The following is a 23,431-nucleotide window of genomic DNA, read 5'->3' on the forward strand; positions in this document are numbered from 1 at the left end:
TTTATTTAATAAATATAGATTTAAATATTTATATAATAAGTATATTAATAAAGAAAAATTAGTTTATTAAGTTTTATATTATAGAATTCTTCTTTTTATAAAAGTTATTTTAAGATTACTTTAATCTTATTATATAATTATTTTACTAACTTTTTAATATAATATTATTAAAAATAATATCTTTTAATTTTATTTATATAATATAAAACTTAACTATATACTTATATATTATATTCTCTTTTACTATTATTAATATTATATTCCTTTAAATACTAGATTTTAAGTATTTACTATTATATATAGATACTATTTTTTAAAAACATTTAACTATTTACTTTTAACTTAATAATAAAATTAAAAAATATAAATAGTTTATATAATTCTTATTAATTAATTAATAAATATATTACTTATAATATATTTTAAAAATATTATTATAATAAGTTTAATTTTCTTATTATTATTAATTATAAGTAACCTTTTATATATAGAGTGAATTTCATTAACTTTAAATAATAAATATAAGTTACTTAAGGTGGTAGTGGCTGTCTTAGTCGCAATAAAGTGTAATGTCTCTAACCTTTTGCAAGGTTAGAGCTTAAAGTTCACCGCCAGTCGCAACTTGGCTTCTCGGATCTCGAGTTCCTCGAGCTCTTTGTATCGGTGCCGGTGTTGGGTTTCTTGGGTGCGTTGAACCTCGCGGGGCGGCGTTGGAGCTCGTAAAAGGGGTGTTCTCTTTCCAATGTGACTCTCAGTTTATGTTTAGCTTCAGGGATGCACTCCGTTTGTATGGGAGAGTAGGGATTCGAACCTGCAAAAAGGAGGGTACACCTAAGCTCTATAGGACAACGACCTCCTCTAGGATAACCTTCTACACGATAACCTTCTGTAGGATAAGCTCCTATGATAACCTTATATAAGATAACTACCTACGTACCTATAGAGTTTGATATTAACCTGAGTACTGAAATCTTCAAGTTATCCTATTCTGTTTCTGTTTGGATTCTGTCAAGTATAATCTTCGCTTTCCTTTGTGAGTGATACGATCATTTGTTATAGACAACTCTTAGTCACCACCCATCAGCAGGCATGATGTCGAGTCCACAATCGGAGCCGAGCACTCCCCTCTCAAACCCTGGCCCTGGTATAGAGAACTCATCGGCCATCAGCCCACCGACCCCCGCGGCCCCTGTCCCGTTCAAGCCGGGCGTCAAGTTCTGGGCCATCATCGTCGCAATCGGCTTCGCAGGCCTGCTGACTTCACTCGAGTCCACCATCACATCCACCGCGCTACCCTCCATCATCTCTGACATTGGCGGCCCAAGGGGGGACCAGTACATCTGGGTAATCAATGGATACTTCCTCGCCATGTGAGCAAAAAAGCGCCATACAACGCTGCATCTTATCTACCCACAACATCCAGACCCCCCAAAGGTACAGGCCCGCGCTGACAGCCAACATCAAAAGGACGGCGCTACAGCCTCTTGTCGGCCAGCTAGCTAACGTGTTTGGTCGTCGATGGCCCACCATAATATCAACCGCTGCTTTCGTCTTGGGCAGTGGGTTGTGCGGAGGCGCCACCACCATGGGCATGATGATAGCCGGCCGTGTCATCCAAGGAGTCGGAGCTGGTGGAATCAATGTCCTATACGAGGTCATCGTGTGTGACCTGGTGCCACTCCGCCAGCGAGGAAGTTACCTCGCTGTAATATTCGGTCTCGTCTCCATAGGCATGGCCCTTGGACCTTTCTTTGGCGGGCTTATCGTCCAGTACAGCAACTGGAGATGGGTGTTCTATCTCAACCTCCCCGTTGGCGGTGTGGCCTTGGGTCTTCTCTTCTGTTGCCTGCATGTCAAGTCTAAGAAGGAGCCGACGCTGGCTATGAGCCTGGGAAAGATCGACTGGACCGGCAACGCCCTGTTTGTCACGGCCATCTCATCAGTCCTTGTCAGCCTGGGCTGGGCTGGCGCCGTCTACCCCTGGTCATCGTTCAGGGTGATCGTTCCCTTGGTGCTTGGGACACTTGGGCTCGGCGCTTTCTTGGTGCTCGAGAACTTCGTGGTCGAGCCGATGGTCCCGTTGCGTCTTTTCTCCAACCGCACCCTGATCGCCGTCTACTTCTTGACCTTCTTGCACAGCATCATAACAATGTGGTCCCTCTACTTCCTCCCAGTCTACTTCCAGGGCGTCATGGGTAGAGCCCCTGGGGATTCGGGCCTTGATCTGCTGCCAACTATCCTGATCCTCGTACCGATGGCAGCAGTAGGCGGTAGTGTCATGTCTAAAATGGGCAAATGCCGCGTCATACACTTCGTCGGCTTCGCCCTGATGACTATAGGGTTTGGCATCTTTACCCTCTTGGACCAGCGCTCGAGCACAGGCAAGTTGGTCGGATACCAGATACTCGCTGGGGCCGGCGTCGGCCTCGTCATCCCCACCCTCCTGCCGGCCATCATGGCGCCGCTGTCCGAGGCCGACACGGCCCTGGCGACCGCGACCTGGGCCTTCATCCGCAGCTTCGGGATGACCTGGGGCACCGCGATCCCCTCGGCTATCTTTAACAACCGCGTCGCGGCCCTGTCCGAGCGCATCACAGACCCCGCAGTCGCCGAGACGGTGACCGGCGGCCGGGCCTACCAGCACGCCGTCGCCTCCTTTGTAAACTCCATGGAGCCCGAGACCAGGGCTCAGTTTATCACCGTCTTGTCTGTCGGTCTAAAGCGCATCTGGCAGGTCGCCATCGCATTCGCTGCCGTTGGGTTCGTCGTTGTCGCTCTTGAGAAGGAGTACAAGCTGAGGGACGAGCTCGAGACGGACTACGGGATGGTTGATAACGAGAAGCCGGCCTCAGACCCCGAGGTCGCTTCAGCTGAGAAGAGAAGCAGCTAAAGTGTCAGCGTAAAGGCCGCGGGCTGCCGTAATTACATGTTCGCAGAGACTAAATATACCTAGGTACGTAGATTAGATTGGTGGAAAAGGGATAATATGTTTGTGGTGTACCATTCTAATTTGGGAAAATAGACACAGTGGACATGCAGGTGGAATGAAACAAGACCCTAACAGATCTGACAGGCCTGGCCAGACAGTGTTCACAGGGCAGTATCACTCTTTGAGAACGTTTCCTCGACAGACATTGGCAATGGGTGGATTGTTGACATTTTGCAACTGATTCCTAAGAGGCATTCGGTCCAGACACAGTTGATGAGAGCGTGAATAGAGTCAGTCGCTGTCTGTGACAAGCAAGATAATGCCCGCCCCCTCTTAATTATTCGTCGTGCATATTTCACCATAGTTTAGAGTAATTCCTAGCTAGATTTGTTGTTTTTCGCAGAATGGTTAGAAAGACGCTGACTAGATAGAGAGCATGGCTATTTACACCAACCTCTTCAAGTTAATGTTGTGATACCTTTTTTTAGGCGAACTGTGGCGTTGTAGCTTTTTTTTCTTTTTATAAAAAAAGGAAAAGAACGCTGGATCTTGAGTGTTTACCACTGTATGAAGGCACTGCATACATTTTGTATGTCAACTGGTATGCCAGTGAAGATTAGAAACAAGACTACTATTCTCTGTTTCGGCTACTATTCCGCATATGTCCGGGGACATACATGACGCCTTCATACGGAGGTAAACACTCAAGACCAACCGTTTATATCTTTTCTTTTCCTTTTTTTTTTTTTTTTAGAAAGAAATACAATGCCTTTCCTGGGTTGAATGCGTACAGGTTAGGTCGCATACAGCCGCGCAGCTCTCATAGCGTAATTTATAGCATTCATCAACGACAATCGTGTTTCACAACATGCTCAGCAATTTCCAACTGGACACATTGTTGCCCCGTGATGCGTGGCTTACAACATCAGTCCTAATAAAGTCGGGGTGACGATCATGTCCCAAGTCCAAGCAAGTTATGAATTGTTTCACGCCTCTCAGATCCTTCAAAGTTCATATGTGACAGGTGCCAGAATGTGTGCAATGAAAATTGGATTCCGAATCCTTCATATGCTGTGCCACCTGCTGCCAAGAGGTCAATGGTAATTTTGGGCCAACAGCCCCTATTATAATCCAATAGGATGCGTTGGCACACACGAGTCCACACCCAAGCATGGCATCCATGGATGTTGGGTCCTCGCCGTGAAATCTACTTTTCGACCACGAAAGTCACCGCTTTAAAGTGACTCCCTCCCGCACACGGTGGCCCGTAAAGCCACTGAGACCCCTAGTTTTTGGCGACCTCGTCGACAATCTCCTTGTTGTTGACGTAAACCTTTTCGAACCCCACCATGATCTCGCCCCTCGTGGAGTCGATCCAGCCATCTTCAGACTTGCGACCAATCTCCTGATACTCCGGGTCGCTTGTGAGAGCCATCATGTGCTGGATATCCCGGACCCAGTAGGTCAGGACCGCGTGTGAGCGGATGACGGTCCAACCGGGGCGGACCTTATCTACTGTGGCGGCCAGGGCTTCGGAGACATCGCCGGGGCAAAATGTCTGAGGCCAGGGACCACATATCCGTTAGCCATGCACTAATGCAAACGAGCGTTCGACCCGGGGGGCCATGGCCAAGGAAGGCATGCTAGTACTGTGCAAGTGGGGGTAGGGACGGGCCACTAACGATGGAATATTTCATAACCTCGTGTCTCTTCACCAGCTTCACCCAAGCCGGGTTAATGTTCTCGCAGACGTGCTTCTCGAACTCCTCATCAGTCTTGCTAGGGTCCTTGTAGTGCAAGGCCGAGACTTTGAGGACATCGCGAGAAGCCATATTTGCGTGAGTAGGGGCCGAGGTGAGGGCTCAAGATCCTGCCGGTCAGGCAAACGGAATGATCAGGTATTGTGGGGGAAAATACAGGCTGGTCCTAGTAAAGCGAGTAAATGATTCTAGTGTAACCCAAAATGATCGTTGCCTTGTGGATTGTTGGAACAGATGTTGGTGTCACTGGCACGATGATCCGCCTCAAGCAGGACCTGAGAGTTTTTTAAATGCAACATTGGACATTGGCATGGCCCCGAAATTCTTGGGTAACGACCAGTTTGACGGCCGTAGACTAAGCAGCCGATTCCGCATCTACTGTTCGACTTTTGACAAGTCGAAAATGGTCGCGAGATAACAGCGGTAGATTCTGGCTGGGCGTAAGCCTGTGCCGAGTTGTTGGACCCTCTTTCGTGAATTGCGCCCATGAACCACCCCGCCAGTTTGTGAACCATGCCTCATTGGGAAATATGATACATAAGTACAGATTATGGGGCCTGCAGCTAACGTCCAACAACAGCAAGATCATGTAACTAGTATGTAAGTAGGTTGAGTATGCCTCCTGGAACGGCACAACTTTTTTTTCTCCTTTCACTTCAGAACCCAGGCACCCCAGCTAGGATACTAGACGACTTGAGGATCTCCGGGATGAACACAAGTTGCAGCAGCATAGCAGGTTTTTGCTTAGAACAGCTCATGGTCGTTCGAGGGGCGGCAGATTCAGCCACTGTGGGCTCCGACACCTTCATATAGGTACTCCGTACACAGATAAGACAGCTTGCAACCGCTAGATTGTCGACACCACCCTTCTGACCACCCTTCTGCCTCTAGCATGCACAAATCTTCTTCTTGATTTTCAAATTTACTAGCCGCCGCCGACGCCCCGTTTATTGATCTTCATGTGTCTACCCCTGGCTCGCTCCAGATCCCAATGATGTCGTTTCTTCACCTCGCGCCCGTGGTCACGTCCACCGTGTCCCTCTGGTTCGCCTTTGACCAGTACTTTTTCCTGGGCATATTCTTGCACAAGGACGTCGAGCTCAGGGCCAAGCATGTCCTCACCCCGTACTGGAACACCATGATCAACACCGGCCTGGGCTACGTCGTCGCGCCCCTGTTCTGCACCATAGCCTCCACCGCCGCCATCCTCAACAACACCCCCACGGGGCTCCTCCAGGCCAAGGGTTCCTATGCGTGGTACGTCGCCAGCGCCGCCTTTGCCGCTGGCCACTTCGCTTTCGTGCCGGCTGTCCTGCCCAAGATCAGGGGCCTGTCTAACGGCGGCCTGACGCCGGTCCTTCGGCAGTGGATGCGCGTGCATGTCTCCCGCTCCCTCACCGTGGACTTTCTCTGCTGGGCTACCGCCGTTGTCGCCGCTGCCAAGACCCTTTCGGCTTGATTCCGGGAGAGCAGCCGAGACTACGAGATGCATGTCCTTGCCCTGTAGCAAAGGGTCCGGATTTGGATGAATCATAGGCCAGGTAGACTCAGGTTGGTTGGTGTGAAGGTGGCAGTTAGTGACCAAGATGCATTTAAGAAGGATGGATGTAAAGCTAGGAAGTGGTAGATAGGCTTCTCACTGTTCAGGTGACGCTCTAGACAAGGAAATGAAGCACTCTCATGTCGCAACAGTCTAAGATATCGGATAGTCTTGACAGTAACCCAGGTCTTTTACCCCCTCCCCCTCGGTCAGGGCCCCAAATCCACCGATCCACTGACACGTATCAGTGATACATATTCGAAAAGAGGTTTCTTTCCGGTGATAGCTAGTTAGTTGAGCAAGCCGCAGATTCGCGAGGATTGTGGAGCCGCCGAGGCAGGCGATCCGAGATGTGGTCAGGCAAGGGCAAGCAAGGCTCTAGCGGGAGTGGCCCCGAAGGGATACCGCACTGGCAGCGGGACTCGGAGCGGATAGCTTCACTAGAAACAGCCGGAAAAACAAGTTGAGCTCGAAGGCAACCAGGGGACCCCCCATGCCAGTGGTGTCTGTTGGGCGATATGACAGGTCAATCACGAGGCCCGCGGTAGCTGGCACCAGATTCCTGATCGCCTTATCAGGACACTGATCTTTTTTTTCTTTTCTCAAGGTCAGCAAGAGCACGGGAAGGGATATTTAAATGAGCTTCTCATAGCGCATTGTAACGTAAATTCCAACGGGGTTGGCAGGTTGCTTGTACGCCAGCAGTCCAGAGATTCGCTCAAGACCATGTGGGGCGAGAACCGCCGGCGGCTGTACGCTCCTTCCTGTGTGCCAAGTGTTATCCACCTGGGCGTGTTGGTTGGTTTTACTCTTGGCCAATATGAATTCCGTCTGGAACCCCCAAAGAGTTCACCCGCCCCGCCAATAGTCCGCTGTGCCGCGATCCCACAGGGGATTTGTTAGGCCTTGTTCATGCATATCGCTGACCAATACTGCATGCAGCACTTGAGGCCATGAGAGAGAGAGCCTTCCAATTCCCCTTCATATATTGAAACAAGGCTTCATCGAGGGCTTTTCGCATACATCAATCGCAATTTAACGACATTGACCTCAAGCCCAGAGCAGCTCACAAAATTTGAACATGGCCGTCTCAGACTCGGGCCCCCGGAAATATGGCATTGTTGTGCTCGGAGCCTCTGGCTACACGGGCACGATGGTCTGTACTCATATTGCGGCCAAATTTCCCACAAACCTCAAATGGTCAGTCGCCGGCCGGTCACGCGAGCGCCTCGAGAAGCTGGCAGCAAAGTTGAGGGACGAGTACCCGGACCGAGTACAGCCAGGTGAGAGGAGAACATTGAATACAGCCACCGTGTTTCTTGGACAAGCCAAATGCTGACACACGTCGGAACAGACCTCGAAATTGTTGCACCTGATGATACTCAAACCCTCGGAGAGGTCATTGGTAGGGCCAAGGTGTGCCTCAGCAACGTTGTTTACCCAGTTGATGGGGACGCCGTCATAGAAGCGTGCGTTGAGCAGCGAACTGACTATGTTGACATGTCTGTTCTATTCTTGTTCGCATTGAAATTGAATCAATTCTAACAGTTTCTTGCAGCGCCGGGGTTCCTACCCTAGTCCGGGACTGGATCGCCAAATATCACGAGCAAGCCGAGGCAAACGGCGTCGCGGTAGGTCGCAACACCACAGTCGTGACGGAAATTTGGGGCGCCAGAGCAACTGACAGGTTGAAATGAACAGCTTATTCACTCGTGCGGGGCAATGACTGGAGAGATGGACCTTTTCGCCATTCATGCCTGCGAGATGATCAAGCAAAAGTGGTCGGCACAGATGGGCAAGATGACGCTACGGGTCGACGATCTTGAGTATGGACGCACGCACCCATCCACTTCAGAAGTCGAGTCGACTTTGCAAGTTTACGACTGCTAATCAAATATTTCCAGCCCCAACGTGAGTGGCGGTACCCTGCGGACTATGCTCTCATTTGCCAGCGGGGGCCCGAAAGCCATCGCCGCAGCCGGGCACCCGTCGTTGTTGACGCCGCCCGCAAGTCCCTACACGAAACCCATCGAGACGATCCGCGGGTTCCACACGCACCCCGTGCTCGGGCTGCTCACTCTCTCCTCGCCCCCGGGCGACCAGGCTCGCACCCTTATCAACAGGTCCTGGGGCGTCCTGGGCGGGCCCAAGAGCAGCTGGGGCCCCAACTTCCAGTATAACGAGTATGAGAGGGCTCATTCGTACCCAGGTGCCATTATCAACCTAATCCGATGCTGGTTCATTCTCTCTATGTTCTCCATGGTCCAGTATACGTGGTTCAGGAACCTTATTATGCGCTCTGCGCCGGAGCTGGGGGCCGGGCCGTCTGAGGAGCAGGTCAAGAGCCTACCATTCACTGCCGCGGCTTTTATCGAGGCTGACCCTGTGGTGGAGAAGAACCGCGGCAAGGGGTGTCTGATCAAGCTGAGGTACCAGGAGGGCAACTACCCCTTTGCTGCCATGCTTATGGCCCAGGCGGGTGCTACGCTGCTGTACGACCGGAACCTGTCGGCTGGTATTAAGGGTGGGTGCCTGACGGCTGGGGTCTTGGGCCCGGACTTCGTGGAGAGGACCAGGCAGGGAGGTCTCGAGATCGAGACGACCATGATTGAGAATCTGCAGCAATAGCCTGATAGCCTTGACCAGTTTCCCGTAGCCCTCCAACCGCCTTCCAAACTCATCGACCTACAGTCTCTATCTTTTAGACGCTTCCCATACCGTTGCCTTGGTGCAAATAACCGTGAATCACAAAATCAAGTCGTAAGATGTGAAATCATCAATGCTTCTTACTGGTTTCGATTCTATTAGATATACGTCCGAGGGCATATATGGTGCCTTCATACAGTGGTAAACGCTGAAGACTCATGTTTCCTAATTCATGCTAAGATTTGTACCAGCGTAGAAAGGTGAAGCATTTTTTTTTTGGTGAAAATTAAAGTGGTATTAATACATAGCATTCACGTCCCCCCCTGCCCCTACCAAATTCTTGCTTGTGAGTACCAATAGACCTCCGCATTTTATTGAGGTGATCCAGGAAGTCTTTCAATGCACGGTGATGCTCTGCTGTTGTCCAACAACACGTATACTTGAAGGCCGGACCCAGCGAGGCAAGGGACAGTGACGGGCGAGAATTGAACCATCGGAGATGACCCCGGGAGCTCTGCTGGAAACGCGGAGAGCTGAGCGGAAGGGGGCGTAAATGATGAATCTAAACGAGGTTGAAAAGACGGACGAGAATTTGCGATAGGAGACAAGGCGGTAGAGAGACTGAGCGCTCGTGATCGGCTTCCGCCAGGACTGTGCTCGTTAGAGGATTGTAGCGTGTACCTCCAGCTAGGCAGCCTCGGAGGAGGATGTCTATTCCGGCGGATGGGCAAGGGAGAAGAAACGCCAAGACGATCTGACCACGTGGATAGCGAGTATGGGGTTGACCTAAACGGCAATTCTTTGAACTCCGTTCGGGTTATCGTCGTTGAAGTGGGTGGGGATACAGGTTTCGCTGCTGGACAGATCTTGTTGCTGGTGAAAACCGTAAGAGGCGGCATCATTGGTGCTGGGTTCGGCAGGCTGGGAGATATACTCCGCGGGTTGCTCGGTGGCTCCAGGGCTTTCATTGGTAGACTTGCTGAGCGAGACAATGGTGGGCACAATGGTTTCTCTATCGGGCTGCTGCTGCTGTTGTTGAAGACCGGAAGAGGCCATGTTAGAGGAAATGGCCTCCCCAGTCTGAGAGGTGTATCCGGCGACAGTAGTGCTGGCAGGGAGGAGGGAGTTGCTGGACGACGTCGTGAGAGCCAGCGGGCTCGGCTTTGTGTCCGCCGAGATGTCCCAGGTTTCACCAGCGGGCACCTTCCCGCTGGTCAACATCTCCCTCAGGGCTTCATCAATAGTAGCCACGGGCCCACTGGCAGAGCCTACGGATGTGCCCAAGAAAGCGAAACCGCCAGAGCCGTTGCCATTGCCGGCCTCGTACACGACTCGGACCTGAGTGCCATCGGTGCCCTCGATGGAGATCTCAACCTTGGTGAACTTGGCCTTGAGCTTGTTGTAAAGACAGGCTGCGGCCGCGGACAGGGCGGCGGCAGCCATTGGTCTGCCAAATGTCACGATCCACCTGGCAGGGTCGAGCTCCAGAGACATGGGCGCCTGCCCTCCGAGGCTCAAGGGAGCGAGCAGTGCAGAGGGTGGTGGGCCAGATCTGGACTGCGGCGGCGCACCAGGTGCCACAATCCAGTGATTTGGAGGGTCGGCAGGGTTGGCAGAGGTTGGGGGATTGAAAACGTAAGAAGTTGACCACACGTACGACTTGGTTACGGGGTCACTTGGGTTACTGAAGTCGTAGGTGGTCGAGTTGCTCCTGGTGCCGCTGAAGATCTTGCCGGTGTGGTCACCGGACTCGAGCCACCAGCTGACCGACTCCTGCGGCTGGTACCAGCCCGAGCTTCCGGGCGGCAGTATGGCCTTATCGACGAGGTGGTTGTGGTTTCGTTTTTAATCCCCATACATATAAAATATACATAGCACCTTCATACAGTGATAAACACTCAAAACCTAGCGTCTAAAGAAATATAGTGCTAATAATAGTAAAAAGAGAATATAATATATAGGTATATAGCTAAGCCTTATACTATATAAATAAGGCTAAAAGGTATTACTCTTAATAACGCTGCACTAAAAAGCCGGTAAAGTAGTTATATAGTGAGACTAAAATAGTCTCTTAAAATAGCCCCTATAAAAAGAAGAATCCTATAATATAAAACCTAATAAGCTAACTCTTCTCTATTAATATACTTATTATATAACTACTTAAATCTACCCTTACTAAATAAACTAATATAATCCCTATCCTAAATATATAATTAATAAAATAATAATATTATAATAATAAATCTATTTAAAAAAACCTTTTTATATAAATTCTATAAAAAGATTAAAACTCTTTTAAAAAATTAAATAAAGTTTATTTATAATATATTAAATAAATACTATATAAGGAAAGTAAAAGTCTAAATATTTAAAAACTAAATCTTCCTCCTTTAAATATATTATTTTATTATTAAAGATTTATCTACTTCTATATAATATATAAGGAATATAGTAAAAAAGGGAGCCTTATAGAGGAAGCTAGTAACTCTACTATATATAAATAAGTTTAAAGGTATATATTAAATAATTATTAACTTTATACTTAAAGTATAAACTAATAGCTAATCTAAAAACTAAGAAGACAATAAATAAATAAATAGTTAAATAAAAAATATAATATAGCCAAAGCCCCTTATCAACGAAGATAGGCTCGAAATCGCCCAAAACGGCATTGAGGACTCCGACGACGACATGGATGCCGAGAACACCCGGGTACGAATACTGAATATCGCCAACGTTGAGCCAGCCGGCTCTATCAGCGGGGACTGGATGGATAGACGGCTTCCAGTAGCCCAGGGAGTCGACGTCGAAGGACTGACCCTTGTCGCAAGCCTGCCACTCACCCCCAATATTGATCAAGACTCCGTCATTGGGCACCTGGGCCGTCCAGTTCAAACCATACTGAACCTTCCACGAGATGGAGGTGTCCGGGGCCGAAGCCCGAGATTTCCAGATCAAGTCATAAGTAGCTGCGGCCGAGCCGGATTTGACAGCCATGGCCAGCTGCAAATTCCAGCCGTTATTGCGGATGTTGACGGCGTCATCCCGCGATTCGAACCAGTGAAGCTTGCGAATAGACATTTTGGCAAGATGTTGGGGATTTCGGTGTTAACAGCACCGGCAAAGTGATGATCAAGACCGTAAAAAAAAAGTAACGGGTTTGAGAGCGAGTAAATGGTTGTGGAAATGGGTGATTCAGTAGAGTGATTGAATGGTGTGAGTGTGATGTGCTTATGGTAGTCTTGTTTGGTCTGAATTCAGGAGATCAACTCGATTCTTTATAATTTGGCAGCACAGCCCAGCACTGCTGTCATTGATGCAATGCTCGCCATGAGGCTGAAGACCGCCTTGGCCTGAATTGTCAGCCCTCATCGTGTTCTGCGCCCAGGCAGCGCCTGATGTTGAGCTGAAAGTTGAGACCAGGCTACTGACACAAGACTATTGGACTTTCCTTCCCCTTAGTCTTTGATGTATAATTGAGATTATGAGTAAATGAAGAGGAGGAATTCCCGGATTCGCTCAATTTTGGATAACCAATTCATCCCCACCCAGTGCTTTCCTAGGGTAGGAAGGACATTTCTCTGCGTTCTCTTCAGGTGGTGGGATTCCACTCTGATCAGGAGGAAACCAATGATGTCTGAAACCTATCCTTCAGGGAACGTAGGCAATTCAATGTCATGAATGCTTCATTTCCAAGCTCGGACTAAAGCTGCCCTCGCAGCTCGCGAATTGTGGACGTGTCATAATGACAACGACACGATCATTAATCGAGCCGGCCTAGACTGTGTGACCTGTAGCTCAGAAATAGAACCACAGGGATGCTATTCGGCGCGAGTTAGCCAATCCAAGCCATGGAGCAATGAGCGGCTGATCGGAGATGCCGTGATGTAATTCAACTACGTGGCGGTTGACAAAGGAAAGTGGTAAGCGTGGCGTTGCTTTGGAACAGTCGGAATGTCTCAGTCTCCGTGCTCATCATTCATCTTTGCTCGGTCTTTGATGCAGAGTAGAAAGAGTGACACGGGGCACTCAGCTACACGCCATCAGCCCTGAGAGGGTCTGAATTGGGTCCAAGTTCTGTCAATTGGAGAAATATCCTTCGGTGCGCTTCAGCCTCATCAGGCCATCGCGGCCGCCACCATTAGCAAGCGCATTCGACCATAGAGTGCTGAAGACTGGCTCGTGACCTATCTAATTGATGATAGACAATATTTCTGCTTCGGTGTTTACAGACTCAAAAGAAGAAATATGCCTGAAATGAATTACAGGCGGCAAGAAGGTGAGGAGGACCAGTTGACCTGAGATCAGAAGTATGCAAAATACAAGCGAAACCGGTTAAAGACAAATATGGTACCTTCATATAGTGTCAAACGCTGAAGACACATTTTTCAGAAAATATAATACCAATAAAAGTGCAGAGGGAATACAACGCGTCTGTGTGCGCGTGGCCTCAACCTCGTGCCGCACAACGAGGAAGCAAAAAGAGATAAGAGATCTGGACACCCAGTACCACTGAGTATTATGTAACTAGAGTCCCTATAAAATGCTAAATATATCCACCCGCTCCAACAAACACATATAATCATCTTTCCCATATCTGTGTTCGCCTTTGGAATTCCGAGTATACCCAGATAGTCGACCAAGAGGAAAATGGATGCCCCCACGTCTACCAGGTAGGTTTGATACTTATAAGACCTAAGCTAGTGTTTATAACTTTCATCGTTCGCCAACTAACTTTCGGCGGGCTTGAAAGTGACAAACAAACAACTACGCACACCTGGGCATGCTGGCGCAACCGAGCAGGCACTGTCCGGCTGAAGCCAGCGCCATTACATACCTAGGAATGTAGCAGATAGGTTTGCAGACAATGATACTGCTGGCAAAATAAGCTTCTCTTTTCATGAATGTGCAAACCACGGTAGCGTATATCTCGGTCTGTAATACTAACTAGTTGTCTCAATAATGTTAATCTGAGCCTTCTGACGGGCCGGCAATCTTGAAGCGCATCAATTTCAACAGGTTCTCGGTCAACGATACAGAGGCAATTCATTCAAACTCTCAGCATCCACAATCATCCATGCCCACTTTCAAGGTTCTGTGTACAAAAGTTTCTCAGTAGTTCGCATTGTTCATCAGAGATTGTATGGCGTGGCATGAACCAGCAAGTCACACCCTGCCCTGGTCCCGATTCCAAAGTTGTCTTGGTACAACTCAAAGTCCGCAGCTGTGGCATCCTTAATGGTAAAATCGAATCGCTGGACCAAAGCAGCAACAAGCTGATACATCTCGGCCCAAGCCAGGCTGTGTGGTGGCCCAAAGCGTCAGCACGGGATACAAGGCGGCGGGAAGGGGGTGGAGGGTAGGACCAACTGCATGCCAACGCAAATCCTCGTTCCTCGTCCAAACGGAGCGTACAAAGAAGCGGTCGCTTCCCCAGCTGCGGAAACCAACCACCGGTCTGGATTGAAGCACATTGGATCCGGATACAATTCCTCATCAGTGTGTAACAACAAAGTAGTCATTCCAACTGGCGTGCCAGCAGGAATCCGCCATTTGTCATAAAAGAGATCCTTATCCGAGACGCGTGCTGCTCGCGAAGAAATTGCAGGACTAAGACGCATGCCTTCTGTCAGTACCGCCGTGAGATACGGCAGCTGCTCCAATTTCTTCAAATCGATTGCATCATACGAATTCTCAGAAAGTGAAGTGATCTCGATCCTGAGCCGCCTCAGAATCTCTTCATTTGTATAGACATGGAACAGGATCAGTCTGAGGGCGCTAGCGGTTGTTTCAAACGCTGCACCAGTCACCGTCATGACCTCCTCGAGAACACGATCAAAGGTCTTTTCGGCTGGTGGAAGATCACTATACACAATAGCGTGTATCATGGTCTCACCGGCTGATTTATCAGAAGGGGGCGATGCTGCAGCTGCTGCCAGAGTTTCTCGTGTGTGTTGTTCCGATTGCTGATTGAAAAATTAGCGCACTGCTCCATGCAAATGTTCTCGGATCCTGGGACTCCACAAGTCTCCTACCATTAAGCAGCCAAGAAAAGCTTTCGTGTTATCGTCAGCCATCTTCATAGCCCAGTCAATTGGCATTCCCCTGATCGTAGGACCAAACCAGTGAACATGCTTGGTTATCCGCCAGAATGGTCCTGCTCCTTGAGACGCGATAGATAGTCCAACACCAAAGTCATCGGAGTCAAGCTCATTATACTGTCTGCCTACAATAAGCTCGTTGGCACTATCTCGCGTGAAAGCACTAATGGCCGCTCCTAGATTGAAGGTAGACCCAGTGAGACCGGAAATACGCTGGCAGAGTTTGTCCAGGTTCCGGCGCAAGACAGGTTGTCGTGAAGCAATATTTGGCTTCGAGAAGAATGTGGCTATAGCACGACGCCGGGATTTATGATTGTCATGTCCTGCAAATAGGAATGAGCACACTGAGCCGAGACCACAGCACGAAAGGAAAGGGGACAGCATTTACCTGAGCCAAATATGGTAGAGTTTCTGGCTCCAAATGCATCATATGCCCAAGAGTACTTGTCCCAACGTCCATCCATACAATAGATGGTGTCGAAGAATTTGGGATCGTTCACATGCAGTTCGTGTGGACTGATGCGGATGATGGGTCCTGTTGACCGGTAAGAGTCAAATTACCACGAATGATTCACTTTGTGCTTGGAAACAATGTACCATAGATTCTGTGTAATTCCCCGATCTTAGAGGTATACTGTCCATCCAAGACTACATCATAGTAGCCCTCATACCATCGCGAGACTGCTGCCAGCCTCGGTCCTGGGAATAGAGCCAAAGGGTGAAGAAATAAACGATAAAAGACAAGTGTCACATAGTAAGCGACCACCGCACCACCTAGCAGCGTCCAATTCATTGAGAATTCCATGCCGGCTTGAAGTTTGTGAACAGGTCTGTTGCACACTGAGATAGAATGAGATGCCTCTGAAGGGACTCGGATGTGTTGAGCTCCTCGGGTGGAATGAATAATTTTTGAGACGAGGAGAAGGAGTGGAAGATCAGATCAGGTGGCCTTTCATGCACGTTACCACTAGTGTTTCTGTTTACCTAGGTATGCAGCGCCCATGGCTTGTCTAACTACGCATACTCCGGTGGATGCATAGCCGCGGTAGTTGCCTTGGTACCCACAACTTTTGCTTGCTGACACCGACGTATACAGTGCCAGTCTCTGAAGTAAGGATATCGATCCTACGAAATGAGCATGGCCAATGAAAACCTGTTCTCGCTCTGTAGCCGCCCAGGCGATGTGATCCACGCACCGCCGCGGCACAGCGGTCAGAGTTCCTCGGAGGTTGAGCTTTCCGGCGAACGCAGCCGGTGTCTTGAATTTTTTTGTGAGAACCAACAGATGCTACCTTGAACGGAGCGCCTCCGTGATCTTGGCCGTTCTATTGCATCTAGATTTGTACCTAGGTAGTGTGGTAACTGTGTGGGTTCAATGACACCTTGCCTTGCGGCGTAGTTGATCTATTACATGGGCACAAACTTGTATAGCCTGTTGGCTGTTGGCTTTATCTTTTTTCAAGGATCACTGCCCCCGAGCAAGGTCGCAACCATCATCGCACCCCGGAGTCATTAGACATCTAGTCAAGGGGCGCAGGAGGTGCATGATATATTAATATGCAATTAAAGAGGTTTTGGTATGGCTCCTCTGTAACATGCCTATGTTTCCTGAATTGCATCAGCGAGGTGAAACACATGAGCTACTGAGGACCTGATCTTGCCCGCAATGGTTTTTTGGGGGGTTTTTTTTTTTGACCGAGTATCCTGATGTCTGCGTTACTATTACGTCCAAGTGACACTGCCCCTGAGACCAGCAAAATGGATTCAAAGAGCCTCAGCCCTCCAATCATCCAACTTGCTGCCATCATCCATCGCTCAGCTGCTACAATTCAACAAGTTCTCGATGCACAAGGCGCTCCCTCACCCTCATTTGATGAAAATGTTCCTTCTCTTTGTGAAATTGGCCAGGCTCAAGATGATGTGCTTGACGCGACAGCGGAGCATCACGATTTGCTCACCGAGCCTTTGAATTTGGTACACCGGGCTGCAAGAGTACGTGCCGCTATTCCTTCTGTGCTCGCCTGAGTAGCTGACAACATATCCCAAGAGCGACAGGTCAGCCTGTTTGCAAACGATTTCTCGCTTCGGTATCGCAAGCCTGATTCCCCCTGGCGGCCAGCTTGCGTTTAGGGATATCGCCAAGCAGACGCCGCTCACAGAGCAAATGGTTAGCCGTATCATACGTCATGCCCGCGGAAGATATTTTGCGAGAATTGGTCGAGCAGGGAGACAAGGGCGAGACTGCCTTCTGCCTCTCCAGCCCACTCGTCCAGCTCGTTGCGACGAGCCCTCAGAACGAGATCGCCAAATTGCGACTTCATTTCAGTATCAAGTCCCTCAGGAGCGATGATCCACTCCATAGGTGGTCGCTCAAACCAAAAAGAAATAACTTTCTTAGCTTCCTGGTTCATGTTTGGCAAGGTTGATTTCGAATACTGGCGACAGAGGGCTGATGGAATCGATCGGAGTTTGAGCTACCCGCTACCCCTGTGTCAAATTGCATCTCTGACGGATACGGTGAGGTGGATGGAATATACTCACTCGAACCGTTGAGCGCCTTAAAAACATCTGGTGTGGTATGGAAACTTTAAGTAAGCAAACATTGAACTGATGCCACCCCGATGTGACACGTCGCACAGCAGATATTCAGTGAGGGGCTTAGGAACTTATCGTGTATATGAAGGTTTCATAATGCGACTAGAAATTCGAGTACCTATTCTTTAAAGTTATACACCCTTTACTCACTATTTATATTAGTCTTATATAAATAAAAGGCTTCTTATTATTTTAAGACTACTATATTTATAAATAAATAAATAAATAAATAAATAAATAAATAAATAAATAAATAAATAAATAAATAAATAAATAAATAAATAAATAAATAAATAAATAAATAAATAAATAAATAAATAAATAAATAAATAAATAAATAAATAAATAAATAAATAAATAAATAAATAAATAAATAAATAAATAAATAAATAAATAAATAAATAAATAAATAAATAAATAAATAAATAAATAAATAAATAAATAAATAAATAAATAAATAAATAAATAAATAAATAAATAAATAAATAAATAAATAAATAAATAAATAAATAAATAAATAAATAAATAAATAAATAAATAAATAAATAAATAAATAAATAAATAAATAAATAAATAAATAAATAAATAAATAAATAAATAAATATATAAATAAATATATAAATAAATATATAAATATATAAAAGGAGATAGAGAGTATAAAGTAGGTAGACTAGCTTAGGGTTAGGGTTAATATAGTAAACTTAATAAAAACACTAGTTTGTGAGTTAGAATCACACCCGGGGAGTTAGTGCAACACAAAAAATTCGATGTGGCACTCATTACCTAGGTAGCTATTAGACACGGTACTAAAGGCTACAAGGCGAAGGCAGGCGAAGGGGGCTTTTTACCTTGAGCATCTGAAAGTTGGAGAATCCTTGTTAGGTACATTCATTATATGGGTTCTGCACTAAAAGTCTTGTACTGGGTAAGCCACCGGAAATCGATGGGTAAGTGGACGCAGATGGCGGGTAGGTGGACGTTAGCTCTTAGACGACGTCACCTCATTCTCATTTTTGTCTTCCAGGACGAGACACAAGGTAGGAGTTGAAAATTTGCACATTTGTCCATGGCAAACTTGCTTTCTGTGTCAGCATTGCTGGAAGATGGACTACGAGGAGCTTGCTTCGATGGGCTGGACTCATTCTTAACTCCTGAAAGAAAAGATACTAATCTCAGACGTGTCACGTATTGCGTTATTCCAGCATTAGTATATAATAAACGTTGGGTCTTTGAGCGTTTGCCGCTGTACGAAGCACCGTATACATTTTATATTTGGGTGCTTTCGAAGCGAGAACCTTGCAAACCTCTAGGCTGTGATATCAAGTTCACTGTGGCGAGACGCAACAGTTCTGGGGCGAAGCTCGGAGTCTCCGTGTGATGCGGTTCGAAAGACTGATGTTGAGGAGGGTAAATCATGTAACGCGATTCCAACACCCGGCGAAACGTTTTCTCCTTGGCCAGAGCTCATTTCAGCGGGACTGGCACGCTCGGCGTCCTCCCTCGCAAGCATCTTCTCGCAGAACCACGGCAGGAAGTTGTAATATCCCCCGCAGGCGAACACGCCGCACCAGAGCACGAACTCGGTGGCGTAGATGATGACACCGAGGACGTCAACCGAGGGCTGGAACATGATTGACGCGAGGGAGAAGACGTCCCCAGCGGCATCGATTGCGACAAAGATGAATGAAATGCCGCGGACGGTGCGGTGAACGTAGATGTCCCAATAATGCCGCAAAACGCCGGCGGCGAGCAGCGCCGCGGAGAGGACGGCCATGACGATCATCGGCCACTCGGTGCCGCGGTACTTGGGGATGCGCAGAGCGAAGACGAGGGCTGTCTGGATCCCGGCCATGACTGCTGCGATAAGAGTCGCGACGGTGAAGGAGCGGAGGACGGACCAGTTCTGACATGTTAGTCGCACAAGGTGAAGAAGATCCGTGGGATTGGAATGCCTACCCGCTCATAGTAGTAGCACTGAATCCAGGTGATAAGACTCAGGAAAGTCAGAATCTGGGGCTGGACGCGCAGGGCGATGTTGAAGTCCTCGACGATGTTGTAGACGCCCAGAGGCACGCCGGCCCATGCCCAGAGCATCATCATCGAGGGCTGGAGGCCGGTTGCATTGTGACGACGGTAGTTGATGATGATTTGCGGGATGAGCTGGTCTCTTGTTAAATGGGTATTGGTTCAAGGGAGATTTGTAACGGACCTGGATTGACCAGCAGACCTGCGATGTGTAAGTTTACCTTCATGTTGTGGAGGCTATGAGATGCTCACTGCGCCCAGTGTTCCCAAGGCATTGGCGGCGGCTGGGACATCCATACTAAATCCTAACTACGTTCGTTGATTTTTATAATTGTGAGCTTTGCTCGTAGAAAGCATGTAAAATGAGGATGGGGCAGCCTAGGACATACCTCTTCTCTCGTAGGTCTACGAGAGAGGAGACGGTCGGCATCGAACATTCGGACCCGAAGGAACAGATAGGTCACCCGTACAAGGCTGACTAAGCCGCTGCGACTCATAAGATTGCTGTACACGTCCGAAGACGTGTGGTTTCGTTTCTAATCCCCATACATATAAAACGTATGCGGCACCTCCATATAGTGGTAAACGCTGAAAGACCTGAAGGTTGAAAAAAATTTACAATGCCAATTCGTTCATTTCACATGCCTGAACTTTAGTCAACGCCCCTTTATTAAAGCATCACGTACACTACCAATTAAATCCCCCCTTCATAATCGGCAGCTCACTTTTTCATCACCATCCGTATTGCGTTCAAAGAAAGAATTACCTATGGCCCCCTACAGGGCGTGATGGAGAAATGTAACTCTTCCACCCATCCAATGTCCAATTCAAAAGACGTGCCAATTCCCATACCTTAGGGTAACCTTGGAGTTATAACTATTAAAGTAGAAGATCCAAGCCCAAGAGTCCTCCGGCACCGACGAACCACGTGAAAAGTCCTGTGAATGAGGTCTTCTCCACGAAGCTGGCACCTGACGTTTCGGTGCTTCCCGCCCCACCGGTGCTCGACGTGCCATCGGCAGACGACGTCGCTGTGGCAGTCGCGCTCCCCGAGCCAGATGAGAAGATGGCCTCGCCGTTGCCACCGGGGTATGCGCCACCGGCGAGGGCGATGAAGGTTCCCGGGACCTCGGGCTCGCGGCTCACGTACCAGAACTCGCCGGCGGCCGGCCGGTCGAGTCGGGCCTCGCTGATGAAGCGGTCGAGGCTGAACATGGACCGGTTCTGGTCGCTGAAGCCGGCGAAGGATTCCGGGATGGCGAAGTTGTCCGGCTGGGCGAAGGCGTAGATGATGTAGCGATGGGCGCTAGAGTTGGTCGGTGGCATGGGAGGGCGGTACGGGACAAGAGCTGGCGTGCTGTTCGTCAGGGCGCGCTGGCCGGTCAGAGGCGCCTGCGCCTCGGTGTTTTGGGTGACGTTTGCGGCAAGCCAGTGGAGGATGAAGCGCCTGGTCGGGTTGTCTGGTGACGGCGCATCCGGATCTACCATGAGGATGACATAGTTGCCGTTGTAGTCGGCGATAGACTGGTAGGCGGCTGGGTTCACGGCCAGTGCCGGTTGTTGGCTTGTGACTAAGAAAAGCGTCAGCGGAACATGATGATAAGGCGCGGATCGTCGTGACTGGCGAGCTTACTGTTTCCTCCGAAGAGCTGGCCCTCCTGGACCACCGTTGTGTTGCCATCGAAGGTGAAAGCTACGCTGAGTTCGGTGTGGTTGCCGCTGTCGACAAATCCGAATTCTGGTGGCGGAATGGCCAGACCTGGGCATGCCGCAAGGGCGAGGGCGACTAGTTTGTAGGTCGTGATCATCATCGTGACTGATAGTATGCTATAGCGATTTTGATCTTCAAGAAGAGATTATTGCCCTCTTGAAGTTTGGGCCGCGACACAGGCACCACTTCTTATTGAACGCGGCGCAGACAAATTGCCAAGAGATCGGCAAGCTTCATCCCGTCATGCACACCAGCAACGGATCGCGCTACAGCCGCAAGAAACATGACATGTATCAGCCGAGAGCGATCCCGCCACTACGATGGCCTATCAGCACGTTTCTCACCCGTACCTGCACCTACGAATGGCTGCCAGTCGGCACAGTTGGTTTGATCTGATTTGTAGATGGCAGAAACGATGTCATTGGCACCCAACGCAGTTGGTCCCTAGGTGCCCGCAAGCAACGACTTCCGCCTTGGCTGAGGCACGGGGAGGGAGGCTTTGTAAAACAATAGGACTGAGCAAGTGACTTTCAATCGGCTTTACGTCTTTCCAAGCCAAGTTGAGCCTCTTTGGCTGCAGGTATAGAGTCCAATGGCCGCACGCTCCGCTTAAGAACACTCGTCGAATACTATGTGCTGAAAGGCCACACAAGCCAAAGGCAAGTGGTTTCGTTTACAATCCCCATAGTTACATATAAAACGTATGCGGCGCCTTCATACAGTGGTAAAAGCCCAAGATCCAGCGTTTAGAAAACACATACAGTGTCGATAATAGTGGTGAAAATACGATAGGTGCTAGATACTTACACTTGTCCATTTATTATCAGTTGGATGAGAACAGGATGTACGCGTTCACCCGCTTCACCGCCTCCACTTCCTCTGCATCAAGTTCGACCCTCTCAATGTCTCATGGTACTTCATGCCCAGGTGGCGATTGTGTGGGTGGTTTGAGATGCCTTCGTCCATAACCATTGCCTGTGTCTCGGCGGTCTCGATGAAAATGTCACGGAGAGGATTCCATCCTTCAGTCGGGAGTCCACCGTACTGGGCCGAACAGCAGTAGGTGGCTGTTCTTGGCACCAAGTGCCAAGGCCATCCTCCTTCTGGGCCAACAGAGACATTACCACTCGGGCAGTGTCCGCAGAACAGGGAACACATGCATCAATGTCAGTGACTAGCTGTTAGTAGTTAGCAGGGTGACATTGGCTTCAAAAGCGAAGGATTCCATAATGGAAAGACGGGTGAGTTAACCACGTGTTTCGACATTGCAGCAGCAGGCTGGTGTGATAAATTCAACTTCTAATATTCGGTTGAACCCCAGGCTAAGACGGAATCGTACACGATATTCGATTCGGTTTAATTCAGGGCTAAGCTTCGAGTGGTTTCTGCCCAAGGTATAGACTGAGGAGATGGAGGACTTCCGCTGTTGCATAGGATGCCCACTGCTTGAACCCTCAGCAACTGGGTGTGACTTGCAGGTGGGTAATACCGGTAATACCGGAAGTTATGGCAGGCGATCGAAGCCTGACCCACGGTATTGAGTTCGCCTAGGCCATATGCAGTCCACTACGCTATTTATTACTCAGGTCCTACCCGCGCTTGTTGGAAAGTGTTGTTCTTCTCCTCTCTATACCTATTCAGAAATTTTGTTCGTCGGAAACTGGCAAGCGGAAACGACAACTCTAGAACATAACTCTCTTCTGCATTTCCCGCCACACGCTCGAGTGTCCTGCCGAAGCCACTTGCCTGTCGACAATACAGCCTGTCTCTCTATATACACAGTCACTATTTTCACTAGGCTATTCACATCTGTCGCTTCCGAAACAGGAAATAGCCTCTCCCGTCATCCCACCACTATGTCAATCAACAACAATGACACTAAAACCTACCCCTAAACTGCTGTATCTAAGCCTATTTATATCGATATTAATAGTAAGTCTATTTATATCGTTATCCCATGCGGTAATTATATAAGTAATAGTTTAAATAATTAGATAATTATTCATTATAAGCTTAGCTTTATATAACTTACTAGTAATAATAAGGTTAATATTTATTAATAGTAGTGTAATCTATTATAAAGGTATACTAACTTAATATTTAAAGAGCCCTTTTTAATATCTA

General features: G+C 48.4%; 8 protein-coding genes across 8 annotated transcripts; 3 read left to right on the forward strand and 5 right to left on the reverse strand.

Annotated features, from left to right (window-relative positions):
• Positions 1 to 1,092: 1,092 nt before the first annotated feature.
• On the forward strand, positions 1,093 to 2,890 carry KVR01_008672 (uncharacterized protein; the record flags this gene model as incomplete). Its single annotated transcript, XM_044786630.1, has 2 exons — positions 1,093 to 1,370; positions 1,441 to 2,890. 2 exons carry the CDS (start codon positions 1,093 to 1,095, stop codon positions 2,888 to 2,890), a joined length of 1,728 nt encoding a protein of 575 aa, XP_044642439.1.
• A 1,324-nt stretch (positions 2,891 to 4,214) lies between these two features.
• Positions 4,215 to 4,864, reverse strand: KVR01_008545 (uncharacterized protein; the record flags this gene model as incomplete). Its single annotated transcript, XM_044783319.1, has 2 exons — positions 4,612 to 4,864; positions 4,215 to 4,487 (listed from the first exon to the last, which is right to left on the reverse strand). The coding sequence occupies exons 1-2, from the start codon at positions 4,759 to 4,761 to the stop codon at positions 4,215 to 4,217; spliced, it is 423 nt and encodes a 140-aa protein (XP_044642312.1). The 5' UTR covers positions 4,762 to 4,864.
• An 819-nt stretch (positions 4,865 to 5,683) lies between these two features.
• On the forward strand, positions 5,684 to 6,148 carry KVR01_008779 (uncharacterized protein; the record flags this gene model as incomplete). Its single annotated transcript, XM_044785756.1, is given in 2 exon segments — positions 5,684 to 5,946; positions 5,959 to 6,148. The coding sequence occupies 2 exon segments, from the start codon at positions 5,684 to 5,686 to the stop codon at positions 6,146 to 6,148; spliced, it is 453 nt and encodes a 150-aa protein (XP_044642546.1).
• Positions 6,149 to 7,310: 1,162 nt separating this feature from the next.
• KVR01_008374 (uncharacterized protein) lies at positions 7,311 to 8,857 on the forward strand (the record flags this gene model as incomplete). Its single annotated transcript, XM_044790390.1, has 5 exons — positions 7,311 to 7,512; positions 7,584 to 7,731; positions 7,788 to 7,860; positions 7,931 to 8,055; positions 8,134 to 8,857. 5 exons carry the CDS (start codon positions 7,311 to 7,313, stop codon positions 8,855 to 8,857), a joined length of 1,272 nt encoding a protein of 423 aa, XP_044642141.1.
• Positions 8,858 to 9,217: 360 nt separating this feature from the next.
• Positions 9,218 to 10,584, reverse strand: KVR01_008581 (uncharacterized protein). The gene has a single exon (XM_044786671.1). It carries the CDS (start codon positions 10,367 to 10,369, stop codon positions 9,662 to 9,664), a length of 708 nt encoding a protein of 235 aa, XP_044642348.1. The 5' UTR covers positions 10,370 to 10,584; the 3' UTR covers positions 9,218 to 9,661.
• Positions 10,585 to 13,769: 3,185 nt separating this feature from the next.
• On the reverse strand, positions 13,770 to 15,973 carry KVR01_008564 (uncharacterized protein). The gene is made up of 5 exons (XM_044793520.1): positions 15,574 to 15,973; positions 15,365 to 15,511; positions 14,911 to 15,299; positions 14,246 to 14,841; positions 13,770 to 14,176 (listed from the first exon to the last, which is right to left on the reverse strand). The coding sequence occupies exons 1-5, from the start codon at positions 15,779 to 15,781 to the stop codon at positions 14,008 to 14,010; spliced, it is 1,509 nt and encodes a 502-aa protein (XP_044642331.1). The 5' UTR covers positions 15,782 to 15,973; the 3' UTR covers positions 13,770 to 14,007.
• A 2,904-nt stretch (positions 15,974 to 18,877) lies between these two features.
• On the reverse strand, positions 18,878 to 19,978 carry KVR01_008731 (uncharacterized protein; the record flags this gene model as incomplete). Its single annotated transcript, XM_044786659.1, has 4 exons — positions 19,849 to 19,978; positions 19,781 to 19,798; positions 19,528 to 19,731; positions 18,878 to 19,474 (listed from the first exon to the last, which is right to left on the reverse strand). The coding sequence occupies exons 1-4, from the start codon at positions 19,891 to 19,893 to the stop codon at positions 18,878 to 18,880; spliced, it is 864 nt and encodes a 287-aa protein (XP_044642498.1). The 5' UTR covers positions 19,894 to 19,978.
• A 438-nt stretch (positions 19,979 to 20,416) lies between these two features.
• On the reverse strand, positions 20,417 to 21,497 carry KVR01_008498 (uncharacterized protein). The gene is made up of 2 exons (XM_044782766.1): positions 21,230 to 21,497; positions 20,417 to 21,167 (listed from the first exon to the last, which is right to left on the reverse strand). Exons 1-2 carry the CDS (start codon positions 21,405 to 21,407, stop codon positions 20,476 to 20,478), a joined length of 870 nt encoding a protein of 289 aa, XP_044642265.1. The 5' UTR covers positions 21,408 to 21,497; the 3' UTR covers positions 20,417 to 20,475.
• Positions 21,498 to 23,431: the final 1,934 nt, after the last annotated feature.

The sequence above is a fragment of the Diaporthe batatas genome (assembly GCF_019321695.1).
Source record: "Diaporthe batatas strain CRI 302-4 chromosome Unknown Contig00010, whole genome shotgun sequence".
Lineage (NCBI taxonomy): Eukaryota > Fungi > Ascomycota > Sordariomycetes > Diaporthales > Diaporthaceae > Diaporthe > Diaporthe batatas.